The following is a 26,931-nucleotide window of genomic DNA, read 5'->3' on the forward strand; positions in this document are numbered from 1 at the left end:
AGTGTAGCCCTTCTTAAATTGCCAGCCAAAATAAACCCTTCCTCCTTCAAATTGGTTCTTGACAGGTTATTTTCTCGAAGCAGAGACAACAGTAACTAATACAAACACAAAGTAGCAATTTCTATTTCTGGCACACATGCCATCCCGGAATAGTCTCTTCTAAACAAAACTTGACAAGGCAAAGGAAGAGCCCTCCTTTTCCTTCCCTGAATCGGCTTGGGATTTCCTCCAAACAGCCTGCTGGTGGATTCTTACTTGAGACCTCAAGGAATCAACTTGTCACCATAATCTACCTCTCATTCAACCCGTATTCATAAGAGACAGGTTACAAAGTGCTGGGAACTCTGCCTATTGGGAATTTACAATAAATAGGATGAGTCCTATTTCCTTGGTGCAAAGTCCTCTCTTTAGGGTTGTTCAGACGCACTCTGTAGGGTACCATGGTAATTCAAGAAATGGTTTGGGAGCCGCTGGATTATGAAATGAAATCCCCTGATCTTCTTTTTTCTTTTTAAACTGACAAACTGCAGGCGTAATGACCATCTATGGAGTGAGATTCTGCTTACTTCTAAAACAGAAGTAAGCCAGTACTTGGGACTATGACTTTACACAATCGGGAGTTTTATTTCTCAGGGAGACTTTCAGATTTCTCTTATCAAACTCATAGGTGACTTTATCCACGTAAGGTGACTTCATGTTCTACTCAGGGAATTGGTATCTTTTTTCTTTACTTCAAAAGCAAGACAGTCCATAAAACACATCAGAAAGCTTTGCACATATTAAAAAAAAAAAAAAGTAATCCGAATGTGTGCTCCTTTCCTTCCCTTTCCCAGGTTTCTAAGGTCCCAGAAGTGGCCAAGAACTTGCTAACAAATGCTAGCCTTGGGGATGGGGGGAACCAATGCTTCCACCACCTGCCTCTAACATGCTAGGTGCTGCCCTACTCCACTGTGCCTCCGTCTCTCCACTGCTTTTCTTTCAAGCTTCATTCATCTCATTACCTCCACAGTCATTCAAGTACCAGGAATGAAAAGGACTCAAGATCTGACATCTGTCTCTTCTGGGCCAGAGAGAGATTACTTCGGATCTATCCCCTCAAATCCATGCTAGATGACTCATGAAGGGTAAAGTCAACCTTAGGATTTTAAAGATTCCTAAATGCTAGCCCAAGAAGACTTTCTGAACATCAAGAATTTACTCCAGTTTAAATTTTTATTGTTACTTTTTGTATAATCCAAAAAAAATTATTTCAAATATTTTAGTGGTCAGAAACAGAGGTTGGTCATACATTAGTCCGTCCACCATCTCTCTCTCCAACTGCCTTCTTTTGGTACCCTTTGCGGGACCAACTATGTCCCCTTGCTGATAGGTAGATCCAAGCTTCAATTCTCTGGCTTTTTCACTCCTATAATTTCCTGGTCAACGCTGAACACAGCTGGGAAGTCGGGAGCTCCTACCATTGGCTGTAGTCTACCTTCTCCTCTAGAAGACACACCTACCCATGCCTCCTGCACTCAAGCCCTTTAGCTCAGTTGTTAATGAGTTTCTGCTCCCACAGGCTACTCAAACAAACTCCTAACTTTTCTTTATAAAGTCAAATGTTTTCTTGTTATCAGTCTTCAACTTTAAAACAAATAAACAGTGATAAAAACCAAAACAAAACAAAACAAAAGAACAACCTTCTCTTTCCAAATAATCAATGGGGCTGAATACCTGGGAGTCCCTTGACAGTGTCCACCTGGGAAACCCTCAGGATCTGCACCCTTCCCACACTGTCGTGAAGCTTCCTGTGTCCTGTCTCTCATGCCTTTTCTAACAGCTACACTTCATGTTTTCCCTGGGACAACTGAGGTGGGTATGCAGGCAGAGAAAGACCCAGACACACATATACCCTGCTTCATGGCCTAAACTCTCCAAACTCTTCTTGCTTTTGTTTGTGGCCCATGGCTACATCCCACCACCACAGCCAAAGCATGCAGTAAGAACACATCCGGCCTGAGCCCTTCCGTCTGATCTATCCATCTCAGGGGATCAAGGCTGATCCAGGAATCCCATGCATTTTCACACCCCCACTTGTTGATGAAGGCAGTTTTTTCAGAGCCCAGAGATTTTCACATATGAAGTGAATGCAGCTACCCCAGTTACTGTGTGGCCCTGGGCTGAACTGCAGTGTCCTTGTGTGTAAAAAGTTCCCAAGCTACTTCATTAGGGCTCTTAGGGAGATTAGAGCAGCTACATGTGGAAAGTGCTTGGTTTAGTACTGAGCAGGTAACAGCTATGACCACTACCCTTTTCAGTCGCTGCTTTGAATCTCCTTCTTTCCACGGTCCAGATGATAAACTCCTACTCATTCTTCAAACCCCAGAGCTCTCAAGTCCTCTAATCTATTAAATCTCTTCTTCTGTACCTAGTGTGCTCGCTGCTTCATTTTACTCTGGTTTGACAAAAACTGCATCCATCTGTCTGGACACTGAGAAATTACAGCGAGAGGGTCACTTCCTATTTATCCTACGTCCTCGACAACAAACTCAGGGACACAGTGAGAATTTAATGAATATCTCCCAACTAGAAGCGCGCACATCAAGAAATGTCTCTTGGAGCCATTCTTCAGCAATAGGTGTTTGCATCTTCAAAAGAAAACATGAAGTCAACACTGAGGGAGTTGGGAAATATCCCAAGAGGCCCAAGTCACAAGATCTTGCTTGGGCCTCCGAGGCAAAGGACAGCTGGTTAAAAAGTACCTGAGGCAGACATCTTAACAACACCCAAGAGCCTTACACATTCCAGGAGTTAAAGATATTTACTTGAAGGTTCCAGTAAGAAGAGGACTTTGGGCAGGACCCTGAAATCACAACCAAAATCAAATGCACAAAACTGAGAAATGGGGAGGGGCCCCCAAGAAGGTCAGACATGCCAGGACCAGAACACAAGCTGGAACTGAGAGGTAATGTTTTACCTCTCCACAAATGCATGCATTAAAGTGGAGAGACCCATCAAGCCCTCCCGGAAACGTAGTATTAATATTAGTGCAGTAGTTTAGTATTGAAAATTCTATCAGACAACAGTAAGAAGTCTAGCGCTTTATCACCCTCTTGCAGAACCAAAATGGCAAGCGACAGATGCTCCTCGAGCTAAGACTTCTGGGTGTGTTAAAGCCTCCCCAAATCATCTTAGAAATGTTGTGTGGTGTTGTGGGAATAAAACTGAGGAGTGGAAAAATAAATCACGGATGAGTAATTTAAACATTAAAAAGTTATAAAGATATATACCAATATCTTGGAGTTGATAGAAACGAAAAGGTTTCCAATATTTTATCATTTCCTATATATTATTTTTTAAAAAAAAGCCGATGAGAATTGAGAGACTTATTAGTTTGACTTTTAGGACAAGGTGACCTAAAACTAAATTGCTATAGTATACAATAAAAGTCAGAAAGAAAGACGAAAGAAAGAAAGAAAGGAAGAAAGAAAGAGAGAGAGAAAGAGAGAAAGAAAGGAAGGAAGAAAGAAAGAAAGCAAACTACCATGGGAAATTCCAAAGTTCATATTCCAGACGTGTGCTTAAGGGAAAAGGTGGGCCTGCTCTGCTCATTTTTCTTACTAACCTTTCTCCCTCAGTCATTCCTCCACAGTTCCTGCCAGGTGTAGCTCCAGAAATAAACACACAAACACTTCTGAAAGTGTGGAAGGCAGGGGACTCTAAATCTGCAAAGATTCTAGTATTTATAACAAAGCTAATACTGGTTCCCTGAACCAGTAGTCCCAAGTAGTACATTAAATGAAGAGTTGGGAAGGTGTGTGACTGACGATACACATTCGAGCTGTCCACGGACTCCTGACAGCTCAGTTAACTTGTGGAGTCTTCATTCCCATGCAAACATGCACAGGAGCCGGATAAACTCTGTGTTCCTCAACGCCCCTGAGCCGGGAAACCTGTAGAGTCCTACGAACCACATCAAAACACTTGAAACATAAAGCTTCACTTTCAAAACGGAGCGTCCAAGGATGCGGAGCAACTGAAATTTACCCTTCGGTGTATAACAGCCATGTCACACACAGGCCACAGCACAGCACAGGCATCTATGCCGAAATCACCTTCATGCCTTTTCCTTTCCGGTGCCACACAGGCTTTCCACTTGTGGCAGTTTTCCCCTCTCCCAATTTCATGACATATTTCAGTTGCAAAGAAGTTCTGATCAGGCAAAGGCCATCCTTAACAAAACTTGGAAATCGAATGCAAATTGAGTTATTCCTTGTCCAGTTCACAACATGTAACACGATCACACCAACACATGGGGGGGAAATGGACGCTGGGTTTTCCAAACTGTCAGATGATTCTAAACCAGCCAAAACCACAGAAAAGCCAAACCTCCAAAACCAACGATGACTCCTTTCTAGGATGCCCTTGTGGCAGTCACATCCCCACTACCTGCAGGCTCTCTTTCCCAGCGAGATAGTACGACCCAGATGAGTTCATCCCTGTGTAATGAATCCCCAGCTCCTAGCATAGACTCACCGAGAAAAACAGAGAATAACAAAACATGTCTATGAAATTGTCTACCTCTCTTGTACGCCTCCAGCACAGCTAACGTCGGTCTCATCTCCCGTGATAAACAAGTTTCAGTCACAAATGACTCCCCTTCTTCCCCCCAGAGATGCTCCCTGCAGGCCACAAACCATGGGTGGGTACTTTCAAGCAACTTTCACTTAGCCACAAAATCCTACATCCTGCAGGCAACCTCACACAGAAACCATCCTAGGTTGCTCACATTCCCAGAGAGCCTTTGGGAAAGAGATCTTTAAAACCATCACCTGCAAGCGCACACCTCCTTTAGGCTCATGGTCACCATCCAAAGGCCATCGCTAGGGGCTGAGGAAAGGTACAAGCTGAAGTCAGCCCAGCTCCCCAGTCTCTGCAGCCACCAGTCCCAGGCTCCGCACTCCCCAGGGCCTCAAGGGACTGCACAGCCCTTGTCAGGTGCCCTTCCCTTGCCACCTACAAAGCAAAGCCGGCCCTTTCCTTTTGAGTCAATATCCACGCTGAGAATCCTACAGTGGTGGTTGTTTTGTTTTGACTACTGCTGTAGCTCTTATTTTTGTTAATGTTAATTACAATTTCTGCTGTGCTCAAACCTGTAGCTCTCATAAAACATGCTTACACACGCGGGGGACAATTGGCGGGTGCTCCCTGCTGGCTGCAGCCAGGCCTCTGAGGCTCTTTGGGGGATCGATTTTCCGGGCAGGGTAGCCTAGCTGTCCCCTAACACATACGTTTCTATAAATATCCACTACCCCTGGGGTTGGGAATAGATGTTTACCGGCCGGGGAAGGGAGCTCTAGGAAGCACAGATGAAAAAAGGGGGGAGGGGGCGCAAGGAGGAAGTTCCCAGGAAAAGGAGCTCTGGTGTGGGCGAGCTTCAGAGGGAAGCGAGGGGCCCACGCCACGAATCTCTTTTGTGGCAGCAGCTCGGGGCTCGCCCAAGTTACAGAGGGCGGCGTCGAGGACAGGCCCCTGCCAGGGGCGTGGAGATTCGGCCCTCTCTTCCCACAGCAAGAACCCAACAAGCCAGGGGTCTGCCCGGCGCCCTCCCAAAGCCAGGTCTCACCGTGTGGGATGTAGTGGTAGCGTTGCTGGCCCGGAGAGGCGGCAGGGCGATGGGGGAGGGTGGGCCGGTCCCCACTCCGCTTCGGGGAGCCCCCGCGCCGATCCCCGGGGAAGCCTGAAGCTGGCGAACGGCGGTGTCCCCTCCTCGGCCTGGGAGCCACGCGCGGGAGGAGACAAAAGAGGGTCAGGGTGGGGAAAGAGAGCTACCCAGACCCCCGCCCCCGCCCCGGTGGGCAGAGAACCCCCTCTTCCAGGGAGAAGATGGAAGGAGACACCCGGCCCGGGAAAAGCCGGCGGCGTGCGGGAAAGGAGGGGGGTCGGGACGCGGCTCCCCGGCGCGCACCCGCCAGCTGCAAAGTTAAGTTCGCGACCCGGAGGGGAGCAGCGCTGGGCCAGAGCTCCGGAGCCCACGTCGCCGGGCCGGGGGAGGGGAGGGCGGGCCACCGAGAGGGCGCTGCGGCGGGGTCGCGCTCCGGATGCCCCTCGCTCAACCCGCCGGGTTCAGGGATCCCGGGGCACCAACACGCGCAGCCCGCGCCCCGTGCCGCCGACAGGGTCCCGGGGCCCTTACCGGTCGGGTAGGCGGCGGGAGCGGCGGCCGAAGGTTTCCTGGTTAACATGGCCGCGGGAGAGGAACGTGCATGGCAGTGCTGCCCTCGCCGCCGGTCCCGCCGCTACTCCTCGCCGCCGCCGCCGCCGCCGCCGCCTCCTGGTCGCCCCTCACGCGGGTCCCCCGCGCCTCGTCGCTTCCTCTCTCCCGCTACAGCCAGACACACGCAGTCCACTGCATCCCCTCGGCCCGGACCCGCCGCCGCGAGCCCCCCGCTCTCCTCCTCGCCTCCGCCGTCCCCCTCGTCCTCGGGCGGCTGCTGTACCCCCCGGCCCGTGCACATGCCTCGCCCTCCCCTGCCGCACCGCTGGCCTCCCCGACTCCCTCACATCGGGGCCGCGGGGAGCGGGCTGCGGCCGCCGGGACCCACTCGCTCGGGAGCCTCCTCCCGGGCCTGCGCGCGTTCGCGCACACTCGCACACACGCTCGCCCCCGCGGCTCGCGCCCGAGAAGGCCAGCCCCGCCCCCGCTGAGGCCCCGCCCCGGACTCCCCCGGCCCCAGCCACACAGGCTGGCGGCCACCCCACCCCCACCCGCCACCCCGGGAGTCCCACCCTCTCCGATCTTCCGCAGAGCCGTCCTCCGCTCCCAGGAAAACTGCGGCTCGGGCTCGCCCTGCGCCTCCCCTGCGGCCATCTGCCCTCTCCCCGTGTCCCCCTCGCCCCTGCGACGCCCCTCCCTGCCCTACCGCGCAACCTACCGCGGCCGGCCTCCTCCCGAAATTGCTGCAGAGACCCCTCCCTCTCCCATCACGCCCCTAAACACCGCCCCTAATGGCTGCTCCCAGACAATACTGCGGCCCCCCAGCCCCGGCCCCTGTCCCTGTCCCAGTGGCCCAGCCAACCCCTCTCCCCAGTTTTATCATGGAGAGAACTTAGTTGTATGAGGGTCACCTCGGAAAGTCAGGCCCCGAGGAGGGACTGCGGCTGAGCTTGGTGACCCAAGCATGGACGAAGGAAGGGGCTGCCCTTCCACTTCCATCTCGGCCACGCACGCCCTCCCTGATTCACTGACACCGAGTGACCGCTGCCCTCCAGTCTCTAGGACAAGGGGAGGCAGACAGGCGCCTGTGGACCGCAGCTGAGGTAGCAGTTGGCTGTGGGTTGCTAGGCAAAAATAAACATCAGAGACGCCTCCCATTTCCTTACAACTCGAAGCCTTTCCCCAGCGCGGCCACTGAGACAGACACACCTTCCTTTCAGCTCTCTGCTGCACTGGGGCGACACCTCTGATTCCCCACATCCTCGGAGGAAAAGATTCTTTTTTTCTTTCCCTTCCCAGACACGTGGAGAATTTCCCTGCCCTATTCATTCGTGGGCTACAGCCTCTGCTTCCCAGAAAGAACAGCATTTGTTTCTCTGTCGCACACCTATGCTTTGTCGTGCGTGGCACACTTGGGCACCTTTGTCCACTTGAACAGTCAGGTGTGGAGCGAAAGCTCGAAAAATCCCCAGCAGATAGGGAAGAAAGTTGGACCGCGTCCAGGCATGCACTTCCTTCCTGGGAGGTGCCTAGTTTCTGAACTGCTCCTGGAGTCCTGTGTCCATCCCTTATTGCCCTGCTCCTTGTGTCTTCTCCAAGTCCCAGAGTGCTGGCCCCAACTAGAGCAGACTTCAGTCTAGAGGGAGCTACCTCCTGCAGAGTTGTACAGGCTATGCTGTTGGCAAATTGTCATAGCAACCTCTTGCAAAGATCACCTCAGCTTTAACCAAATGCCAAAAGGACGGGCCCACATTACAGTGTGACCCTCTAGGGCGCCTACAGAGTAATAAGAGGAGGGCACACTCCACCTTCGAAGAGAATGACAGAGACAGAAAGGAGAGAGACAAACACAGGCAGAGACACAGAGAGACAGAGACAGCCTAATTTTCTTCCTTTTGCAAGAAAGTAGGGACGCAGTAGTGTATTAATAATCGGCTCATATCATAACCTAAATTGCCCCTAGCAAGAAATTCCTCCGTGTGATGATCACCTTCAAACCCACACAGGAAGGCTTGAGTAGCATTCAGACTTAACTAACAGAAAGCGGGTAGTAAGGAGCGGCTACAAGGCTACAATGTATCTGAGATTCCCAGCTTAGTCTCACTGTTGCTCTGCTTATAGCCTGTGCACTGTCAAGAAAACTCGGGAAGTGTCCCCCCCTTACTCTTCTAAACAATTATTTCCTTCCCATCTTACTTTGAGTACTCAGCATATGACTAATGTTTCAAAAAATATTGTTCTTAAATATCAATTTTGGCATCAAGTTATCTGTACAGTATTTCAAACACCATTGCTTCAAAATTAAATGAATAAGAAAAATCATAAATAAGGATACTAATAGTACAGGTATGTTTTAGCTCTACTTCCAAATTAATGATATTAATAGATTAAACATGAGAGAAAAGGAACACTTTCTTTTTACAAGGAAAATGATTTGCTTTAATTAAGGAAAAAGATATATGTCTCATTTAATGAACTTTAAATAAAATACCTTTTACTCTTTGACAGTTTCATAACAGTGTATTTTGATCATACCCACCCCAACTCTCCATGCCCACCACACACTCTCTCTCTCTCTCTCTCTCTCTCTCTCTCTCTCTCTCTCTCTCTCTCTCTCTCCCCCTCCTGGAGCCTCCAGCAACCCCCAACATGGTTTGGAAGGTGGAAGATCACAACTCTCTGTCTCCCTACACACACACACACACACACACTCACACTCACACACACACTCACACACACTCACACACACTCACACACACTCACTCGCACACACTCACACACACTCACACACACACACTCACTCACACACACACACTCACACACACACACACTCACACACTGAGAGACACATACACACACATACACACACACACTCACACACACTCACACACACACACTCACACACACACTCACACACTGAGAGACACATACACACACATACACACACACACACTCACACACACACACTCACACACACACACACTCACACACTGAGAGACACATACACACACATACACACGCACATTCCAATTCTCATTGAACTACACTCTATGAGATATTAGAAACCACGTAAATCTAAAACGTGATCTAAGCTTTCAAGGAGCTCCTAGAACAGAGCAGGACCAGAAAAGTCACCTTTAACAAACACATCAGTTGGGGTTGAGGATTTAGCTCAGTGGTAGAGCGCTTCCCTAGCAAGCGCAAGGCCCTGGGTTCGGTCCCCAGCTCCGAAAAAAAAAAAAAAAGAAAAAAAAGAAAAAAAAAAAGCAAACACATTAGTTACAAACTAAAGACACTTCCTGTCTCTCAAACCCACTCTCTACTCCTCTACCCACTCTACTGCAGGAGCCGAAGACAGCAGCAAGGGATCTCTTGCCCTCTGGTTACCAGTGGATTGGATAAGCAAACACTACTAGCCAGAGGTCGAAGGGCCCGAAGACAGTGATGTCAACCGTCTACCTCTGGCTCCTCCTGAGACACCCACCATAAGTCATTAGTCATCTTCCATGTCATCTTTTTCCATATGCTAGGCCTGGAACCCAAGGCCTTGTATATATCCAGCTAGAATTTTACCACTAAGCTGTTTTCTAGCTTGGATGTGCTCTTGGCTGAAGATGTTAGGTCCTGTTAGACAGGCCTCTTCCACAACTGTCCATTTTCCCTCAGAGTTTGGGAATCCATCCCATCCTCCTGTCCCTTAAGGCCCAGTGGTAGCAAGGATTTCTTGCCATCACAATCTCCAGGGCTCTTGGTTTCTCTATCAGTTCACCCTGCCGTGCTGTGCCGAATCCTTCCATAAAGCTCTGTTACGTTTTGTCACACCACGTTCTGTCTGATACTGAGAGTGACTCACACAGTTTCTGGTATGGGATTTTTTTCAGCTTGATGAAGGTGCAAAAGTAATATCAACTCAATAGAAACTGAACTTTGATCTTTTTTTAAATATATATATATATATATATACATACATACATACATACATACATACATACATACCCAGGATAGTGGTATGTGGAGTTATTTTATCAGCAGAATGCCAGGAAGCCATGAGATCTCAAGAGGAAACCACTGATACTGTACAAGGCCCAGCTAGGTTGAGCTTTTTATTGGAGGAGTACTAGATTAGGTAGCCTTAATGTGTCTTTTGACTTACCAGTATTTTCAGTTTAAGAGGGGTTTATCTGATTTTGCCCTCATAGTAAATCAAAACACCTCTAAGTACTGTATTGTGTAGATCACAGAGGCTAAATACCAGATAACTACAAAAGGCTGGAGACTCTGGATTCATTGGAAGAGTCAGAACAGAGTCCTAGAGGAGCGGGGAATTGCATCTTGCCTTAAGAAAATGGGCAGACAGGCTTTTTTCTGCACAAAATAGAGCACATTCCAAGCAGAAGGAACAACAGAGTGACTCGAGAGAAGTCCAAGTAAGGATAACAGGAGGTGCCTTAGTTAGGGTTTTACTTCTGTGAACAGACACCACGACCATGACAACTCTTATAAAGGACATTTCATTAGGGCTGGCCTACAGGATCAGAGGTCCAGTCTGTTATTATGGTGGGAAACATGGCAGTGTTCAAGCAGGCACAGTGTTGGAAGAGCTGAGAGTTCTAACTCTTGTTCTGAAGGCAGCTAGGAGAAGACTAACTTCCAGGCAGCTAGGATGAGGGTCTTAAAGCCCACGCCCACAGTGGCATACAGCTTCCAACAAGGGCCCATCGACTCCAACAAGACCACACCTCCTAATAGTGCCACTCCCTGGGCCAAGCACATTCAAACCACCACAGGAGGTGAGGGTGATTTCTTCAGTTTTGGATATTTCAATCCCTGATCAATGGCCCTGTAACTTTAGGGCCGTTGTGGCAGCATCACGTGGTAGAGCAAGGTAGAGCATGTCATCACAAAGAATTGAAAGACCAGAAGAAGACGGAGCTGATGTCTCCAGTTTTCCTCCAACGGCATGAGAACCTCCCACACGGTTCAACCTGCTAAGAGCTGCTACCCGTTTCTAACATTTTCTGAGAATGCTGTGTAGGAGGCAAAGCTTGCAATATGGACCATTGGGGACATTTAAGTTCCAGTGTGGAGGTGCACATCTTTAATTCCAGCAGTTTGGAAGCAGGGGTAGATGGAGCTCTATGAGTTCAAGGCCAGCCTGGTATACACTCTGAATCCAGGATAGCAAAGGCCACACAGTGAGACTGTTATCAATAAACAGAACAAACAAAAACCACACACACACACACACACACACACACACACACACACGCACACACACACCACTACACTGTCCTAAAAGATCTCCACTATAGCACCCCTAAAGTGGAGAATGGCCTGAGAAAAGGGATACTGAGGCATAGGGTAAAAGGTTTCCAGGCCCAGCACAATAAAAACTGGAGAGAGGAGCCAACTCATGACGTAGGTGGAGATCAGAGGCCACTGGAGCGTTCTGAGCACTGGGCTGACAAAAGAAAAATGTAGAACATAGATTGTGCATCAGTTCCACTGCAGTGTAAGGAAGGCTGGACCAAAAGCATCAGTCTGGAGACCCGTTTCAGGAAGAGCTGAGGGTGGTACCCAAGTCAGTGCCACTTATTTTGATACTTTCTCTTGAGTGCAAAGTTCCACCCACACTTGGAAGCAAGGAGAAGTCTGAAGAGGTGGAGTGGCTTTGATTTTGTTTCCTTTTGGTTTTGATACCATTTGCTTTTAAGAACTGACTTACTTCAGAAGGCTACTTAGCTAAGTAAGAGTTTGACATAAAGCTCACTGACATGGGCAGCTTATATGAGATACAATTGCAAGACAGCGAGTTACAATATTAGGCAGTGACTGTGGCTGAGAGGGAGAGTGACTGTCTGGCATGGGTTTGACAACCCACAAAGGAAAGAAAAGAAAAGAAAAAAAAAGAAAAGAAAAGGCATGGAAGGAAAAGAGAAGGAAAGGAAAGGAGGGGAGAAAAAAAGAAAGGAAGGTTTATAATCTAAATTACCCTGCTAATTACATCCTTCTCTAGTATCCTAGGCGTAGATCTAACAGGATGAAATATTATCACAAGAAGATGTTACGAAAAAAGGAGAAATCACATCCCCTGGAGCCTTTCTGGATCCCTGAATCACGTAGAGAAAAGACTGGTGTACTAGCTTCTGACTGACATTGTAGCTAGAATTTTAAATTTTAAACTATAGAGTTAATGCCATTAAAAGAATATGCAAAAAATTAAGACTTTCCTCTACATCTTGTTGTTCACAGAGCTAAAGGAGAGGCAGGATGGAGGAGATTCAGGAAGCGTAACATTCTTAGAGCAACCCTGTTTCTCTGGAAGCCCCGGACCCTAGAGTCCCCACTGCTTGGGGATGTGATGTATCCGTGGGTTCTCCAGCTCCAGGCTTGCAAGGAAACACAAGAAACTTTGAGTCACTGTACCTCTACTCACCAGGGGTATAACCCAAGATTGCTGATATATATATATATATATATATATATATATATATATATATATATATATATATATATATATACACATATCCTTCATAGTTCTGCTTGTAACCATGGGCTTTTCACATGACTTGTTTGTACCCAGAAATAACTACTCTTGAGATTTAATATTTTATGAGTAAATGCATAGGCTAAAAGCTTAGGTTTGTTCCCTGACTATCTCATAACTTAATTATCTGTTTATTCTATTCTAAATTCTGCCATGTGGTTAGTTACTTTTCCTCAGTTTTGTGTGACCCTTCAGTGTTGCGGCAATCTCCCATGACTGACTATTTTTCAGAATCTGATCTCTCCCTGCCAGATGTCCCACCTTCCAATCCTGCCTCAGCCCATTGGTCATAGGCTTTTTTATTGACAGGCGATGCTTCCATACGCTACACAAAAAATTTCTCTCTACATCTGCCTTTAATGACTTAACTTTTAACTAGGATTCCCCTAAAAAAGAAATGATAAGACAAAAAAGAGCATCAAAATAAAGGTCCAAGTGTTTAAAACATGAACTTGTTGGGGAAGGGGTTTTGTGACTGCTTCCTCCAAGATCAAAACATTCTCTTCTGCAGAAAGTTCCTTAACCAGAAAAGTAAACAACTCAAAGTAGCTTCAGGAAGTACCTAAAACTGACCAGATTCACTAGGTTCATCTGTGCCATAACAAAAGCTGAGAGTCCTTTCAAACTGAAGAGAGACAAGCTGCAAAGCTAGAATAATCTCAGAGTAACTATGTTTACCCAGAGGGTTTTCAACTGATACTAAGTCATATGCATTGTGCTCTTTCCATATGCTCAGTTCTGTCCTGACATCAGAAATAGATAGTATTACTTAAGCCTCATAGGAAGGCTGTGAAGAAGATGATATTTTTGGAGTTGGTCCCCAAATTTCTCAATAGCACATGACATAGTTGGTCGAGTTTGTGATGTTTTGACTTTGGGGAATGGTTCCTATGATTCCCCCAAATTAGACTCCAGTTAAAAAAAAAACCAGCTAGATTTATAGACACATGTTTGATGGTTTGTATATGCTTGGGCCAGAGAGTGGCACTATTAGGAGGTGTAGCCTTGTTGGGGTAGGTATGTCACTGTGGGCATAGGTTTTAATACCCTAGTAGTAACTGCCTGGAAGTCAGTATTCTGTTAGCAGCCTTCAGATGAAGATGTAGAACTCTCAGCTCCTCCTGCACCATGCCTGCCTGGATGCTGCCATGCTCCTGCCTTGATGATAATGGACTGAACTTCTGAAACTGTAAGCCAGCCCAAAAAAATATTGTCCTTTAGAAGACTCCCATTGGTCATGGTTCCTGTTCAGAGCAGTAAAACCCTAAGACAACACGCAAATATGAAAGTGTCTATACATACAAACATTAAATCTTATCATAGAAAAGAATTCCCCCTATGCTTGAACCAAATGGAGAAGAGGTCTCCACAGCACTAGAAAGCAAGTGTTCTCTACCAACATGGCCTTTGCAGAGTAATCTAGACATCAGAGACATGGAGAACTGCTTTTAATGAAAGCGTACGTCTGTCCATATGGACATTCTCCTTCAAGTAAAGACATAATTGACAGTGTTATGGCTTATTTACAATTAGCAGCTAAAATCAAAAGCTCAGCCTTGGGGGAAACAAACCTATGTGTTCAATTAGTCATGAGCAAGAGAAATTACCTGTAATGACTAAATAAGTTGAGTAATTTGAGAAACATGCAAATATAAATATACATATACATATATATATAATAGCCCTAGATAAGTCTTCAAACTCTCCAGTATCTCTTTGATCAATCAAAATTTACTTCAAATATCATTACAGATAATGTAATGTCTGTACATGCATATAGTACAATGTCTGTAATGCTTGGCAGTTGTCCTTCGGAAGTAATGTTACAACACCCATTGTTCCCAAGTATCACTCTCGGAGGAAGGTTTGAGGCACAGAAACACTTGCATTCAGCACGTCTGGAGACAAAGGGCCCCATCGTCATCTCCAGCTGCCACAGATATTAGAAATTAGCTAACAGGTAATGAACCACCAGTAGGTGGAAAATGAAGAAGGGGATGGAAGGAGTTTGCCGAGTGAGTACTGCTTCGGGGAAGACAGAAGAATGAGATCTCTTAGGATTCGAGGAAGGAAAAGACAAAGTAACGGGCCGTCTCTGAAGAACCACGCTTTAAGAGAAGGGAAAGAGGAGAGACGTCGTCTGTGGGTACTCAACAGAAGGAGGAGCAAGAATATTGGCGTAGGTGGAGAACGATGTTAGTAAGGGGAGCTTTACAGAAATGTTTGTGAGGAGGATGAGACGTCCGATGAAGTGCCAGGTGAGGTCCTGCTTGAAAAGCCAGAGCACAGGAGAAAGGTGACTGGAATTGGGAATTGAGCTACTTATCATACACCTTGCCTGGAGCATCCTCATCTCCTTTCCTGGCAGGCAGTCTGTGTCCACTTTCTCACTAAGGATGTGGCTGTCTGTCTCTGCCTTCTCTTCCCTTAGTACCTGATTGCCCTTCCTGTGTAATTAATCCGCAGTGAGGAATGAACCCACCCAACCCGTCCTGTAATGCATGCTCGAGGGAAAAATTCCTCCCTTGCTTTATTCATGACTTACTTTGCTGGGCTCTGGGTGAAGTGTTTAGCCTGATCCACCCCTCGTATTTTCACAACCAGCCAATGAGGCAGACATATCATTATCCTGACTTTCAAGACAAGGACTCGCAGATTGAATGGCTGGGTGGCTTGCTAGTAATTGGCGGTGAACGCATTTGAATTTGGGAAAACCTAATGAAGCTCATGCTTCCCCAAAGAGCACGGGCGGCTTGCTGTTCAGGTGCCATGGGGCACAGGGACTGACAGGCCCCTGTCTTCTGCTCTCTGCCTGCTAATTTTTGTCTGACTTAGCAGTGCCCAGTGCCACCTTCCTCCTTCCCTAAAGGCTGAGAAGCAAGAAGTTAGAGTCCCTTTAGAGGAAGTCCTGGGTCAGCATGCCCCACGCAAGTGTATCAGGGTCAAATCCTCTCTGTGTGTCGGTTTGCATGGTTCTATTTTCTAGCGTGTTCTCGATTTGCCTTTACTAATGTGCTTACCTCTCAGCAAGAATGGCCATGTGGTCTATTGTGTGAGTCAGGGTTCTCTAACAGAACTGATAGAACGGTTTTATATATACTCAAAGGGGATCTATTACAGTGGCTTACAGGCTATAGTCAGGACGGTCCAACCATGGCTGTCTCCTGGCAGAAAGGCTCCAACAGCTGTCCAGCCATCCAGTCCATGAGACTGGATGCAGTTCCAATGAAAGGGTTACCTCAGGAACAAGACAGATGAACTTGCTGGTCAGAGTTAGGGCAAGCAAACAAAAAGCAAAAGCTTCCTCATTCCGTGTCCTTTTGTGTGGGCTGTCATGGTGAGGTGTGGCCCAGATGTAGGGCAAGTCTTCTGATTATCTGGATTTATTGCCTGCCTCTCAACTCAAATAATCCAACCATGAGAAAGTTCTCATGAGTGTGCCCAGATGCCTCAGTTTTAGCTGATTCCAAATGCAGTCAAGGTGACACCCAAGACTAGTTATCCTAACAATCAAGACAATGTATGAAAAAGTGAAGTTAACCCCAGGGGCTTGATGTACATACTCAACCGAAGGTGAAAGCTTCTGGACTCAGTCATTTCCTATACGGTTAATCCAAGCGTCTTCAGAATTGTACATTGGAATGTTGGTGAATAATGGAAATTGCTTGCAAAAAAAAAGTATTAATGGCCAAGAATCTAGGGCCATTTTTCGAATGTTTGAAATAAAGCACGTGTCCACATGGCATTAGGTGAGCCCTCTCTTCTTGAAAAGTAAACAGTAGACATAAACTTGTGATGAGATCATTATATGAATCCCATTATATGACTAAATACCAAAATCCAATTATTTCACAAGTCTGGAATAATATGATGGCCTTGTAAGACAAAATGTTCTCGAGACAATAGAAAAGAGAGAGGCAGTGGGTTTTCTTTCCTTAAGAATAAAAATGTAATAGACAGAGATCTCCATGAAGCCAATGGGCAGCAAAACGAGTCTGAAAGAACTGTTTATAAGAGTAAGTCATGGGGAAACACTAATACCCTGCAGCCTAGAATGTGCCAAAGAAATCCATGGGGCTGCATATGGCTGGACGCAATGTCAGCAGCTTTCCAACTCTCCAGGACATAGTGGAAGAAAGGAAAGCATTTTAAAAATCTAAATAAATACAGCTGGTACAGCAAAGTCCACGCACTGTGATCCAGGCATCTTATTAATGGAATACTTGTTCATCTCCTTGCTTCGTGTAAAATATAGTACCCAGGTCTCATGGTCTAGGTACCATCATGGCTCAGCTATGGACTAATTGTATGTCCATTTGCCTGTTTCTCAACTTCTCTAGGTTAGCAACCTCTTGGTTCCTAACTCCTATACCATTCTCTTCCTCACAGCCTGCCTATGAAGCTTAAGTAATACAATCTATTTCTGTCAGAAATATAGGACAGAACCTAGCACATAGAAAGGGAAGGGTACAATACACATGACTTAGTATCACTTGATGATCCTCTGGTTAAACATAGATACTCTTAGATTACTATGTCTTACAAACCAAGAGAGGTAGAAAGGTGTCAGTAAAATATATACCCATAATCAATATAGGGAGCAGATAAATTATTTTAAAACCAGGACATAAAAGAATTATGGCCTTTCAATTCTTGAATTTGAAATATCAAATGATTATATACAACAGTTTGGCATGGAAGTCACAAATCTACTTGGAAATATTGCAATCATTTAAATAATATTTGTTATTGAAGACAGGTGCCTTACCCTATAACAGGCATAGAAAAATCTTTCTTCCTTCCAAGACTGTCAGCTCATTCAAGGAATGGATATGGAACCCCACTTTGTCCTGTCTCTTTGCAGCCCCCTCTTTGTGCATTCAGAGTGAAGGTTCTGTCTGAGAAAGATGGTGGATAATATCCCAACACCTACAGTTCATCCCCTGACTGTGGTAGCTTCTGTTGTTATAGATAACCTTGAACTTTTAACTGTAGGGAAAAGGAAGCCACTTGCCCACCTAAGATGGTAGCTATAGGAATTGTAAGAACTAACTCCACTCCGGCATCTCTTCTCACAGTTATTCGAAAAGCAAAGCACAAAAAAAGAAGAACCTGCCTTCCAACTGTATAGGTAAGTGTGGAAATAAAGCCACTCCAGGGCAAAGGATCTCCAAGATTTCTCTGGACGATGGAATTCTTCCCAACTGTCTGTGTGTGTGTGTGTGTGTGTGTGTGTGTGTGTGTGTGTGTCTGTGTGTGTGTCTGTGTGTGTGTCTGTGTGTCTCTGTGTGTGTGTCTATGTGTGTGTGTCTCTGTGTGTGTGTGTCTGTGTATGTATGTGTGTCTGTGTGTGTGTGTGTCTGTGTATGTGTGTGTGTCTGTGTGTGTGTGGTGTTTTCCTGTGATAAAACATCTGGACAAAAGCAATTTAGGGGGTAAGTAATTTATTTGGCTCACAGTTCATGCACAGTTTATTATGGTGGGGAAGTCAAGACACCTGAAACAGTTACTCACGTTACATCCACAGTCAAGAACAGAGAACAAGGGGTTTATGACTGCACAAAAGTACTCAGCTCACTTTCTCCAGTCACAGAGTCTGTCTTTCACTGTCTAGGGAATGGAGTCACCCACAGTAGGTGGTCTTCCCACTGGGATCAATATAATCAGAATAATCCCTCGCAGACACGTGCTTATCTAATGTAATCTAGACAATCCACATTAGAACTTCTTTCTTAAATAAGTCTAGATTATACTGAGTTGACCATGAACACTAGTTCCCCTAGGGTCCTGAACTAGGGTCCAACCACCTATTGGGGAAAAAAAAGGTTAAGTGTCCCACAAGGCCTATTTCGTCTCCTTGGATTCCTTTTTTCAGTGAAGATTTCCAGAAAAAAAAAAAAAAGGAAAACTATGAGAAACACCCAGGGGCATAATAAAAATCCTTTCCACCATGGGTTGAAATGCAGTCAGTGACAGTCCTTTGTCTTCAACCTCTCATGACTATTGAAACGTCATTTGAAGAAATATTTCATGATGATCTTCCAAAATCTCAGCCTACTTTGGAGTTAGCAAAGCATGGCTCTGTCTTGTTCTATACTGTATGGGCTTAATGCAGAAAGCTATAATCTGAGAAGTTCTTACACAGAAACAATAGGAAAGCTGATAACATTCATTTTAAGAAATCTTGAAAAGGCAGGGAATTATGAATATTGTATTAATATTATTATTATGCTTTTACTCCTGGATGTGTGAATATTAGCACTTCATATGGGAATAAAAACTTCGCATTATAAGTAAAATGAATGGTCTCCCCTGTGCAGGAAAAGTGATTGTCAAAGCCGTGCAGGGATTTAATAGATCCGCTCAGTCAATAATTAAAACTGTTTGCATGTAACTGGCAAATTTAGAAAGTGAAAGTCAAAGGCCATGAATCAATAGCATTCTGCAGATATGTTGTGTTTGGCTTTCACATGGGGCGCTTTGAAAATGTGAGTGCAAGTTCAGTCTTTTAAAATTAGACTTCATGAATGTACACGTGTTTCTGGTTCTAGAAACAACAGAAAATCAGACTCCATTAGCCTCCCTTCCATCTTTCATAATAACGGCATACAAGCCTCCCCATCTCTACCCCCACCCTGGGCCCTGCAGAATACCGCAGTCCCTACCACTTCCTGTTATTGTATGTGGTAGCGTCTTTACTTTTGGTGGTACTTACTCCTTTAGCCTGTCAGTAACCCCATGAGTACTTTAATTAGTGAAATTTCTTCACCATCATCTTTCCACAGATATGAATGCATCTCCCTGCCCCCTACTCTTTCCTCTCTCTGTTTATTTGGGTATCCATTTACACCAAGACTGTTCAAACCAGTCTTGTGTATAAACACAAATCTGGAATAAGAACTATCGTTTTGCCTCTAGGTTAGTGGTGGAGACGTTAAAATCATAGCTTGTTTGAAATCCACCTGAGGTGACCTTTGTGTCAGAGCTACTGCAGACAGCTCTATGGGGATTCATCATACACTGTAAACACATACATTGTTTCCTTATAGTTTCCAGCTTGCTTTGTCTGGAAGTAGTTAAGGTCCTGAAGTTTCCCTAGAAGTTCACAATCATGTTTTGAATAGGGCGGAAATCCCCCATGTCTCACTACTGTGGAAGGGTCTGGGTGAGGAATACATTTAGTTTACCAATGACTCTTGAAATAGCCTGCTTATTCAATAGTGCTGCATACTAGTTTGTATCTGAACATATCATCGCCGGCATTAAATGCCAGACTTCTACCCTTCCAAAGTATTTCCCCCAATGTGTTTCCCGTCTCACCACAGGTAACTTCCGGAACCACAGGTCACTTCCGGTGTTCTGGTCAATCATCCCAGGTGCCTTGAAGCACTTCAGCTAGTTAGTTTTATTTGTCAACTTGACACAACCCAGCGTCATCTTGAAAGAAGGAACCTCAATGGAGGAATTCCCAGATCTCAGTGGCCTGTGACCGTGTGTGTCTGTGACAGATTGTCTTGGTTGATGGTTCATAAAGGAAAGCCCAGGCTGCTATGCATCTAGGCTATATAAGGAAGTTAGCTGAGCATGAGCCAGAGACACCTGTTTCTGCTTCAAGTACTGCTGGAGATTCTGTCCTCACTTTCTTCTGTGATAAACTGTGACCTGGAAGTGTAAGCCACATAAACCCGTTCCTCCCCAGGTTACTTCCGGCCAGACTGCTTTATCACAGCCACAGAAAATTGAGTAGCATGTGGTTCTTTATTCTCCTCTAGCGCTCATCCATCCCATCATCTATAAAACCTATTAATTTTACACTAAAGGAACTCTACCAATCACTTGCTTCTCGTTATCACTAATATTACCATAATCGAAGGCAATATTACTGCTCAATCACATCGTGAGAACAGTCTTCTTACTTAGTCGTCATCGCTACTTTTATTCTCAACAAGGCAACCAGGGGGATCCCTTCCAGATGATCTTTCAGATGTTCCCTTCAGATGTCCCTTTCGGATGACCCTGTCGTGCTGCTTCCCCTGATGCCTCTCCAGTGGCCAGAGTGAAAGCCAAAGTTCTTGGAGTGGCTAAAAGCTCCTAAATGATTCTCACCCTCCCTCCTCACCTTGTGAGGCTAAGCACCTCCCTCCCACACTTCAGCACTACAAACCTGTTGTTGCCTCGAAAACATTCCTCACTGTGGGCTGAGAAGGAGATGGAATGGGTAAAGCACTTGCTGTCCAAGCATGAAGGCAGGAGATGGGAACCCGGCACTCATAAGATGGCTAGCGTTGCAGTCTTGCTTATAATTCCAGCACTGGGGAAGAGGGTAGAGGAGAAGGAAGGGAGATAAGCAAGGGAGATCCCTGAGGCTCACTGACTATTCAGTCAGCCTAGCCAAAGGCACAAATGGTAGGTTCAGTTATAGAAAGACAATCTCAAAATCAGAAATGGGAGAACACACATGTGTGCATACATGCATGTATATGACACACACACACACACACACACACACACACACACACACACACACAGTATGCCACACTCACTCGACACCCAGAGCCTTATTTGCATCAGCTCCTTTGCCTGCAATGTTCTTCCTCTAAAAAGGCCTCACCTCTTTCAAGCCTTTGCTTCATGTTGCTTGTTTGCTGGAGTCATCCCTAGTCCACTGAATATAGTACGCACCCTAGAATGTACACACACACATGTATATACACATATATCCACATACATACATACATACATACATACACATGTGTACATATACACATGCATTATATACATATATACACACATACCACATGTACACACACATATACACATGTATACACACACGGACATATATATACACATATACACACATACATACACACAGACACACATGCACACATGTGTACACACATTTATACACATGTACACATACACACATAACACCTTTTTTATGCTCTCACCATCTGGCATGTCATGTGTCTTTGCTCAATTGTTTTCTCTTTGTTTCCTACTTCTAGAACACATGCTCTGAGAACAGGGACTTTTCCTGGTAATTTATTTCAACCTGCAGTTTTTTAGTACCCAGAATAGTTCATGGGAATGAGAGTTTCCTAGTGAATACTTAATGAATAAATTAGGTAGAAATGGCATTATTTAATTTTTAAGTATATAAATATTTAAATTATTTAAATAAAATCTGTAAGGAAAAATGTATGCATCTAATCATGAGTAGGTTTATACAATTTTATGGAGTATAGCAGCCAAAATAAATTTTTTATTTCTCATGTTCTTTTGACATGACCTACAATTTCTGGTTTATCAAAACTAAGCACCTTTGCTCAGTCCCAAGCATGTGGAAAGTCTATAGATGAAGAAAGAAAAGTTCGTACTTTGAATTATGCCCTAAGGGCTGCAGCCTGATACCTCAGTGGCTGCACACCTGAGCCAGCCCCATTGAGGAGTCTCAAGCATTTGAAAAGGCTCTTCATGGGCCCCTGTGGGGCGAGGTGTGGCTCTCAGTCTGGGTTTGTGGATCCTGCACCATCACTCACAAGCTTGTTTTAACCTCTTCCCAGAAAGGTGCTGCAGCTCTTGGGCCTAAATTACTCAAATGCACTTTACATCTTCTGAAGCTGAAAAAACAAAATTGTAAAAAAAGAAAAGACTCCTGAAAAATGTATTCAACTAGGGGACTTTAAAATTTTTATTTAAAGGCAGAGTATTCGGCAGGAGACACAAGGTAGTGAGATTTGATCATATTATAATAAAGTCTGCCTCTTGCACAGTCTGAAGCACTGTCATAGCCAAAATTCATAACAGAAAGAACTCTATATACCAGAGCTTCTACGCCTTCCTAATGCTGCAACCCTTAACACAGTTCCTTATACTGCGGTAACCCCAACCATAAAATAATTTTCATTACTCCTTCATAATTGCAATTTTGCTACTGTTCTTAATTTTAATGTAAATATCTGATATGTATGTTATCTGATATGTGACCCCCCCACCATGAAAGGGCTGTTTGACCACCAAAAGGGTTGCGACTCACAGGCTGAGAACCACTTCTATGTAATATAACTCTAGCTATTTTGGATTTGAGATAAAAGGATCACAAGTTTAAGGCCTACTTGGCTCCAGACAAGGCAACCTACAGAAAAACAAAACAAAAATACTAACAAGCAACGATGCTTTGTAATTTTGTTTTTAATCTTGCCCTTCAGAGGAAGAATGGTGCCCCTCCCCCCTGTATATACTAGTGAGAGTCAAACATCCCCACTAACATATCCTGAAATGATGTTTTGTTGACAAGCTGTGCATCCCTCAGCCCAGTCATGCACATTAAAATTAACACTATAGATTCATCCCCTCTCAACTTGGCACCCATGTTTATGTACTTAAACATACTTCATCCCCACACAAAGACAATAACAAGATCACAACATCATCTAACATGAAATAAACTTATTTCACACAACCAAAACTACACTAATCCATTTCCCAGGAAAGAAAGGGGAGTCTTAAGAATCATGTTGACTTTTTCCTGAGAACCAAAAACATAAACGCCCTGATTCTAAATAAGCAATATTCCAATATATAAATAAGGTCAACACGTCTGGAGAAGCCACACAGTGAGGGGATATGAGAAAAAAAAAAGAAAACAAAGTTATTTATTATGGATCTATATACAGAAACATATACAGAATAAAATGAGGAAATACATATGACAATCATAGCCCTTGTGTTTGTAGCTTGTTACATGGTGATTAGCAGGCATTTACAGTGATCTTGTACTACGCATCCTGTATTCCCTTTGCCTTCAGAAGCATCCCATCTGGATTGGGTTGATTACCTGGTTAGGATGACCAAATGTTCATTTCTGAGGGTCTCAGACACTTGTAGACCTATTTGCATCAGATCACAGTTTTCCAATGGTCTCAGGGTGGATGATGATCATAGATGGTCCCACGAGGTGTTGCCTGTATTCCAGACAGAAATTCACTGTGGGATGCTAGTCAGGTTGGCCACTACAGTGATGTCATAATTCCCCTCTTGGCCTGTTGATTCAAGGCACTGAGGAGGTCAAGGTGGCTAGGTAACAGCCATGATCCAATGCAGTGGGATGGCTGATGTGCCTCCTGTAGGGAGTGTTTCTTCCTCAGTGATGGAGACTTTGGTCTATCAGACTGCAAATAGGAATAGGAAACACTATTTTGCTAGTCAGTTTCCAAGAGTAATTGGCGGTCATGTTTTATCTATGTATGAGTCCTGGCTATCAGAGACTTTTATCAATGTACCTTGGCTCCCTGTCCAGGACATAGTCTAGAGACTCTTACCCAGCCCAGGAAGATATTAAAAACTAGCTGAGTCTGAGCCTTTATCAGGCCATCCTACGCTGACAGGAACCAAATGTAGATCTCTCCTGAGAGACACAGCCAGAATACGGCAAATACATAGGCTAATGCCAGCAGCAAACCACTGAACTGAAAATGGGACCCCCGTTGAAGGAATCAGAGAAAGGACTGAAAGAGCTGAAGGGGCTTGAGACCCCATATGAACAACAATGCCAACCAACCAGAGCTTCCAGGGACTAAGCCACTACTCAAAGACTTTACATGGACTGACCCTGGGCTCCAACCTCATAGGTAGCAATGAGTAGCCTAGGAAGGGCACCAGTGGAAGGGAAAGCCCTTGGTCCTGCCAAGGCTGGACCCCCAGTGAACAGGATTCTTGGGGAGAGGATGGGGAGGGGAATACCCATATAGAAAGGGAGGGGGAGGTGTTAGGGGGATGTTGACCCGGAAACTGGGAAAGGGAATAACATTTGAGATGTAAATAAGAAATACCCAATTTAATAAACATGGGGAAAAAAAAGAGGCCATCCTACCATTCTGGTGGGGTTAGTTCTATTGGGTCAGACCTGTGAATTCCATGGGCACGAGCCCTTTGCCATGAAATAAATTCCAGAAGGGATATATCTTGGAATGCTATGGTACTGCATAAGGCGTTCTTTCCATCCACTGTTGAGTAGATTTTTCAGAATCATTACCAACAGAGAAGATAAATTTATGTATAGATAGTATATACCATGGATAGGGAGGGAGGGAGAAGGGCCGTAGTGAGACCACACAGACCGGGCTACCCTATGCATTCACTTGCATCTTTAGGAGTTGTTGAGCTCTGGTTATATGATGGCTATTTCTAGCTGTCAACTTGGCTACATCTGGAGTGAGCTACAATCCAGAAATGGAGAGCATACCTTTAATACAGATCTTGAGGCTGAAAGACACAGGCTTCTGACCCGGATCTTGACATGGAGATCTTGAGGCGTAGTGGTCATGAAAAGTTTAGACCCAGGCAAGGTAGTATATGCTTTCAATCCCTGGAGATTGAGGCAAGCACATCACTTAGTTCAAAGCCAGCCTGGGACAAAGCAAGTTCCAAATCCAGGCCTGGTGGTACACACCTTTAACCTGGACCACCCCTTCTGCTGGACATAAGGACACTGGAAGAAGAAAGACTTACCCTTCTTCAACTGCCTGCACTTACTTTGGGGCTGTTGAACACACAGAAGTGTTAGGAAGATGGCCTGCACAGAAAAGGCAAAAATCTCTAAGCCCCTTCATACATGGTGCTCTGTAGACATCTTTGACTATTTCTCTTTATCCTTTGCAAAGGTGAACACAAGTAAAATGTTTCTTAGAGTTAGTGAACAATCCAGAAAATTATTGAGCAGGAAGGAGTTCAAGATCATGAGAACTTCTAATACATAAGCAGCTAGCCAGAGGTACAGGTCATAACCTTAAATTTATGATTGGCATTTGAAGTGGAAGGAAGTCTCACAGGGACTGAATGAGAAACCTATAGGGTCTATAGTAACTCCAATTAGTGTCATCATTGAATTGAATTATAGGACACCCTACTGGTGTCCACTGAAAAATCACTGGTAGGGAAAAGGGGCACAATTCACCCAACAGATGTGATCTGCATGAGAATCCAAGAGGAGAAAGGAGATTTCAGTGCGTTCTTTTTTTTTTTTTTCTCCTTGTTTCTTAGAACAAGAAAAATAGGGCAGTCGGGTGGACATTACTGAAAGGGTGGCCTTTGAACACTTTGTCCCGTGTATGATTTAGGAGAGGAACGCACAGGCAGAAAGAACTTCGAACGCAAAGGCCAGATCCTCCCAAGTATAGCCCAGAGGCCATCCTGCCTGGAGCCCAGGGAATGAGGACCAAGGAAGTGAACAGAGGGAGATGGCAGAGACGAGCGACGAGCGTATTCAAGAAGGTTAGAAAGGATGACCCAGAGGAACTGTGAGCTAGACCCTGAGCTGGAGAGTAACAAGGTTCAGCTAATACCTGAATAGAAAACTATGACCTGAGGAACAAACTCTATTTTAGTAAACAAGAAGACAATCTTTCTGAATTGATAGTTTCCTTTCTCATATTCCTTGGACACTGTGTGTGTGTGTGTGTGTGTGTGTGTGTGTGTGTGTGTGTGTGTGTGTGTTCTATACTAAAGGAAGCTGCATCCTATATGTCTGAAACTTATCTAGTATTTCTTAACCAAGACTTAGTCCTGGTTCATAGAAACATGTTGACCTCTAAACAGGATATTTTATAATGCACGACCAACTTAATTTCAGAAGACTGTCCTATGTGTTCTAAGACCAAATAAAAGAAAAGAAAAATAATCTAAAGTTTTTTTTAATTTAAAATAAGTTTTATAAAAGATACACCAGATTCAAGGTGTGGTATTCAAATTTATTATTACAGCTGCAAGATGACCCTATAAAACGTTGGCACATGACTCTTTGCTCCTGCCTGTTCCAGAGACAGCCGCATCTCCTGGTGCAGCACTAGCCTCGTGCCTTAGACGCAGTGGTGAAGGTTGGTGGACTGCCAGGTCATCTGGCAAAGTATAGATTGTTGACATTACTGACCCTTTCACTGATGTCAACTACATGGTCTACATGTTCCAGGATGGCTCTACCCATGGCAAGTTCGGTGGCACAGTCAAGGCTGAGAATGGGAAGCTTGTCATCGATAGGAAGCCCATCACCATCTTCCAGGAGCGAGATCCCGCTAACATAAAATGGCTGGTGTAGAGTATGTTGTGGAGTCTACTGATGTCTTCGCCACTGTGGAAAATGCCATGGCCCACTTAAAGGGTGGGGTCAAGGGGCTTTTATCTCTATCCCTTC

The 26,931-nt window shown here is 45.0% G+C and overlaps 1 protein-coding gene across 2 annotated transcripts in view; it reads right to left on the reverse strand.

Moving 5' to 3' along the window:
* The window catches only part of Dyrk2 (dual specificity tyrosine phosphorylation regulated kinase 2), a 30,526-nt gene extending 6,759 nt beyond the window's left edge, over positions 1–23,767 (reverse strand). Inside the window, exons 1-2 of one of the 2 annotated variants that reach the window (XM_087557276.1) lie at positions 23,581–23,767; positions 20,908–21,054 (exon numbers count right to left, since the gene is read on the reverse strand). In XM_087557276.1, coding sequence (XP_087413402.1) covers positions 20,908–20,928 — 21 coding nt within the window. In that variant the 5' untranslated portion in view covers positions 20,929–21,054; positions 23,581–23,767. Of the gene's footprint in view, positions 1–5,605; positions 5,755–6,175; positions 6,627–20,907; positions 21,055–23,580 lie in introns of those variants that run through there. The other variant, NM_001108100.2, reaches the window with a different exon arrangement.
* Between the last annotated feature and the right edge of the window lie 3,164 nt (positions 23,768–26,931).

This window comes from Rattus norvegicus, chromosome 7, assembly GCF_021556685.1.
Source record: "Rattus norvegicus strain SHRSP/BbbUtx chromosome 7, alternate assembly SHRSP_T2T, whole genome shotgun sequence".
Classification (NCBI taxonomy): Eukaryota; Metazoa; Chordata; class Mammalia; order Rodentia; family Muridae; genus Rattus; species Rattus norvegicus.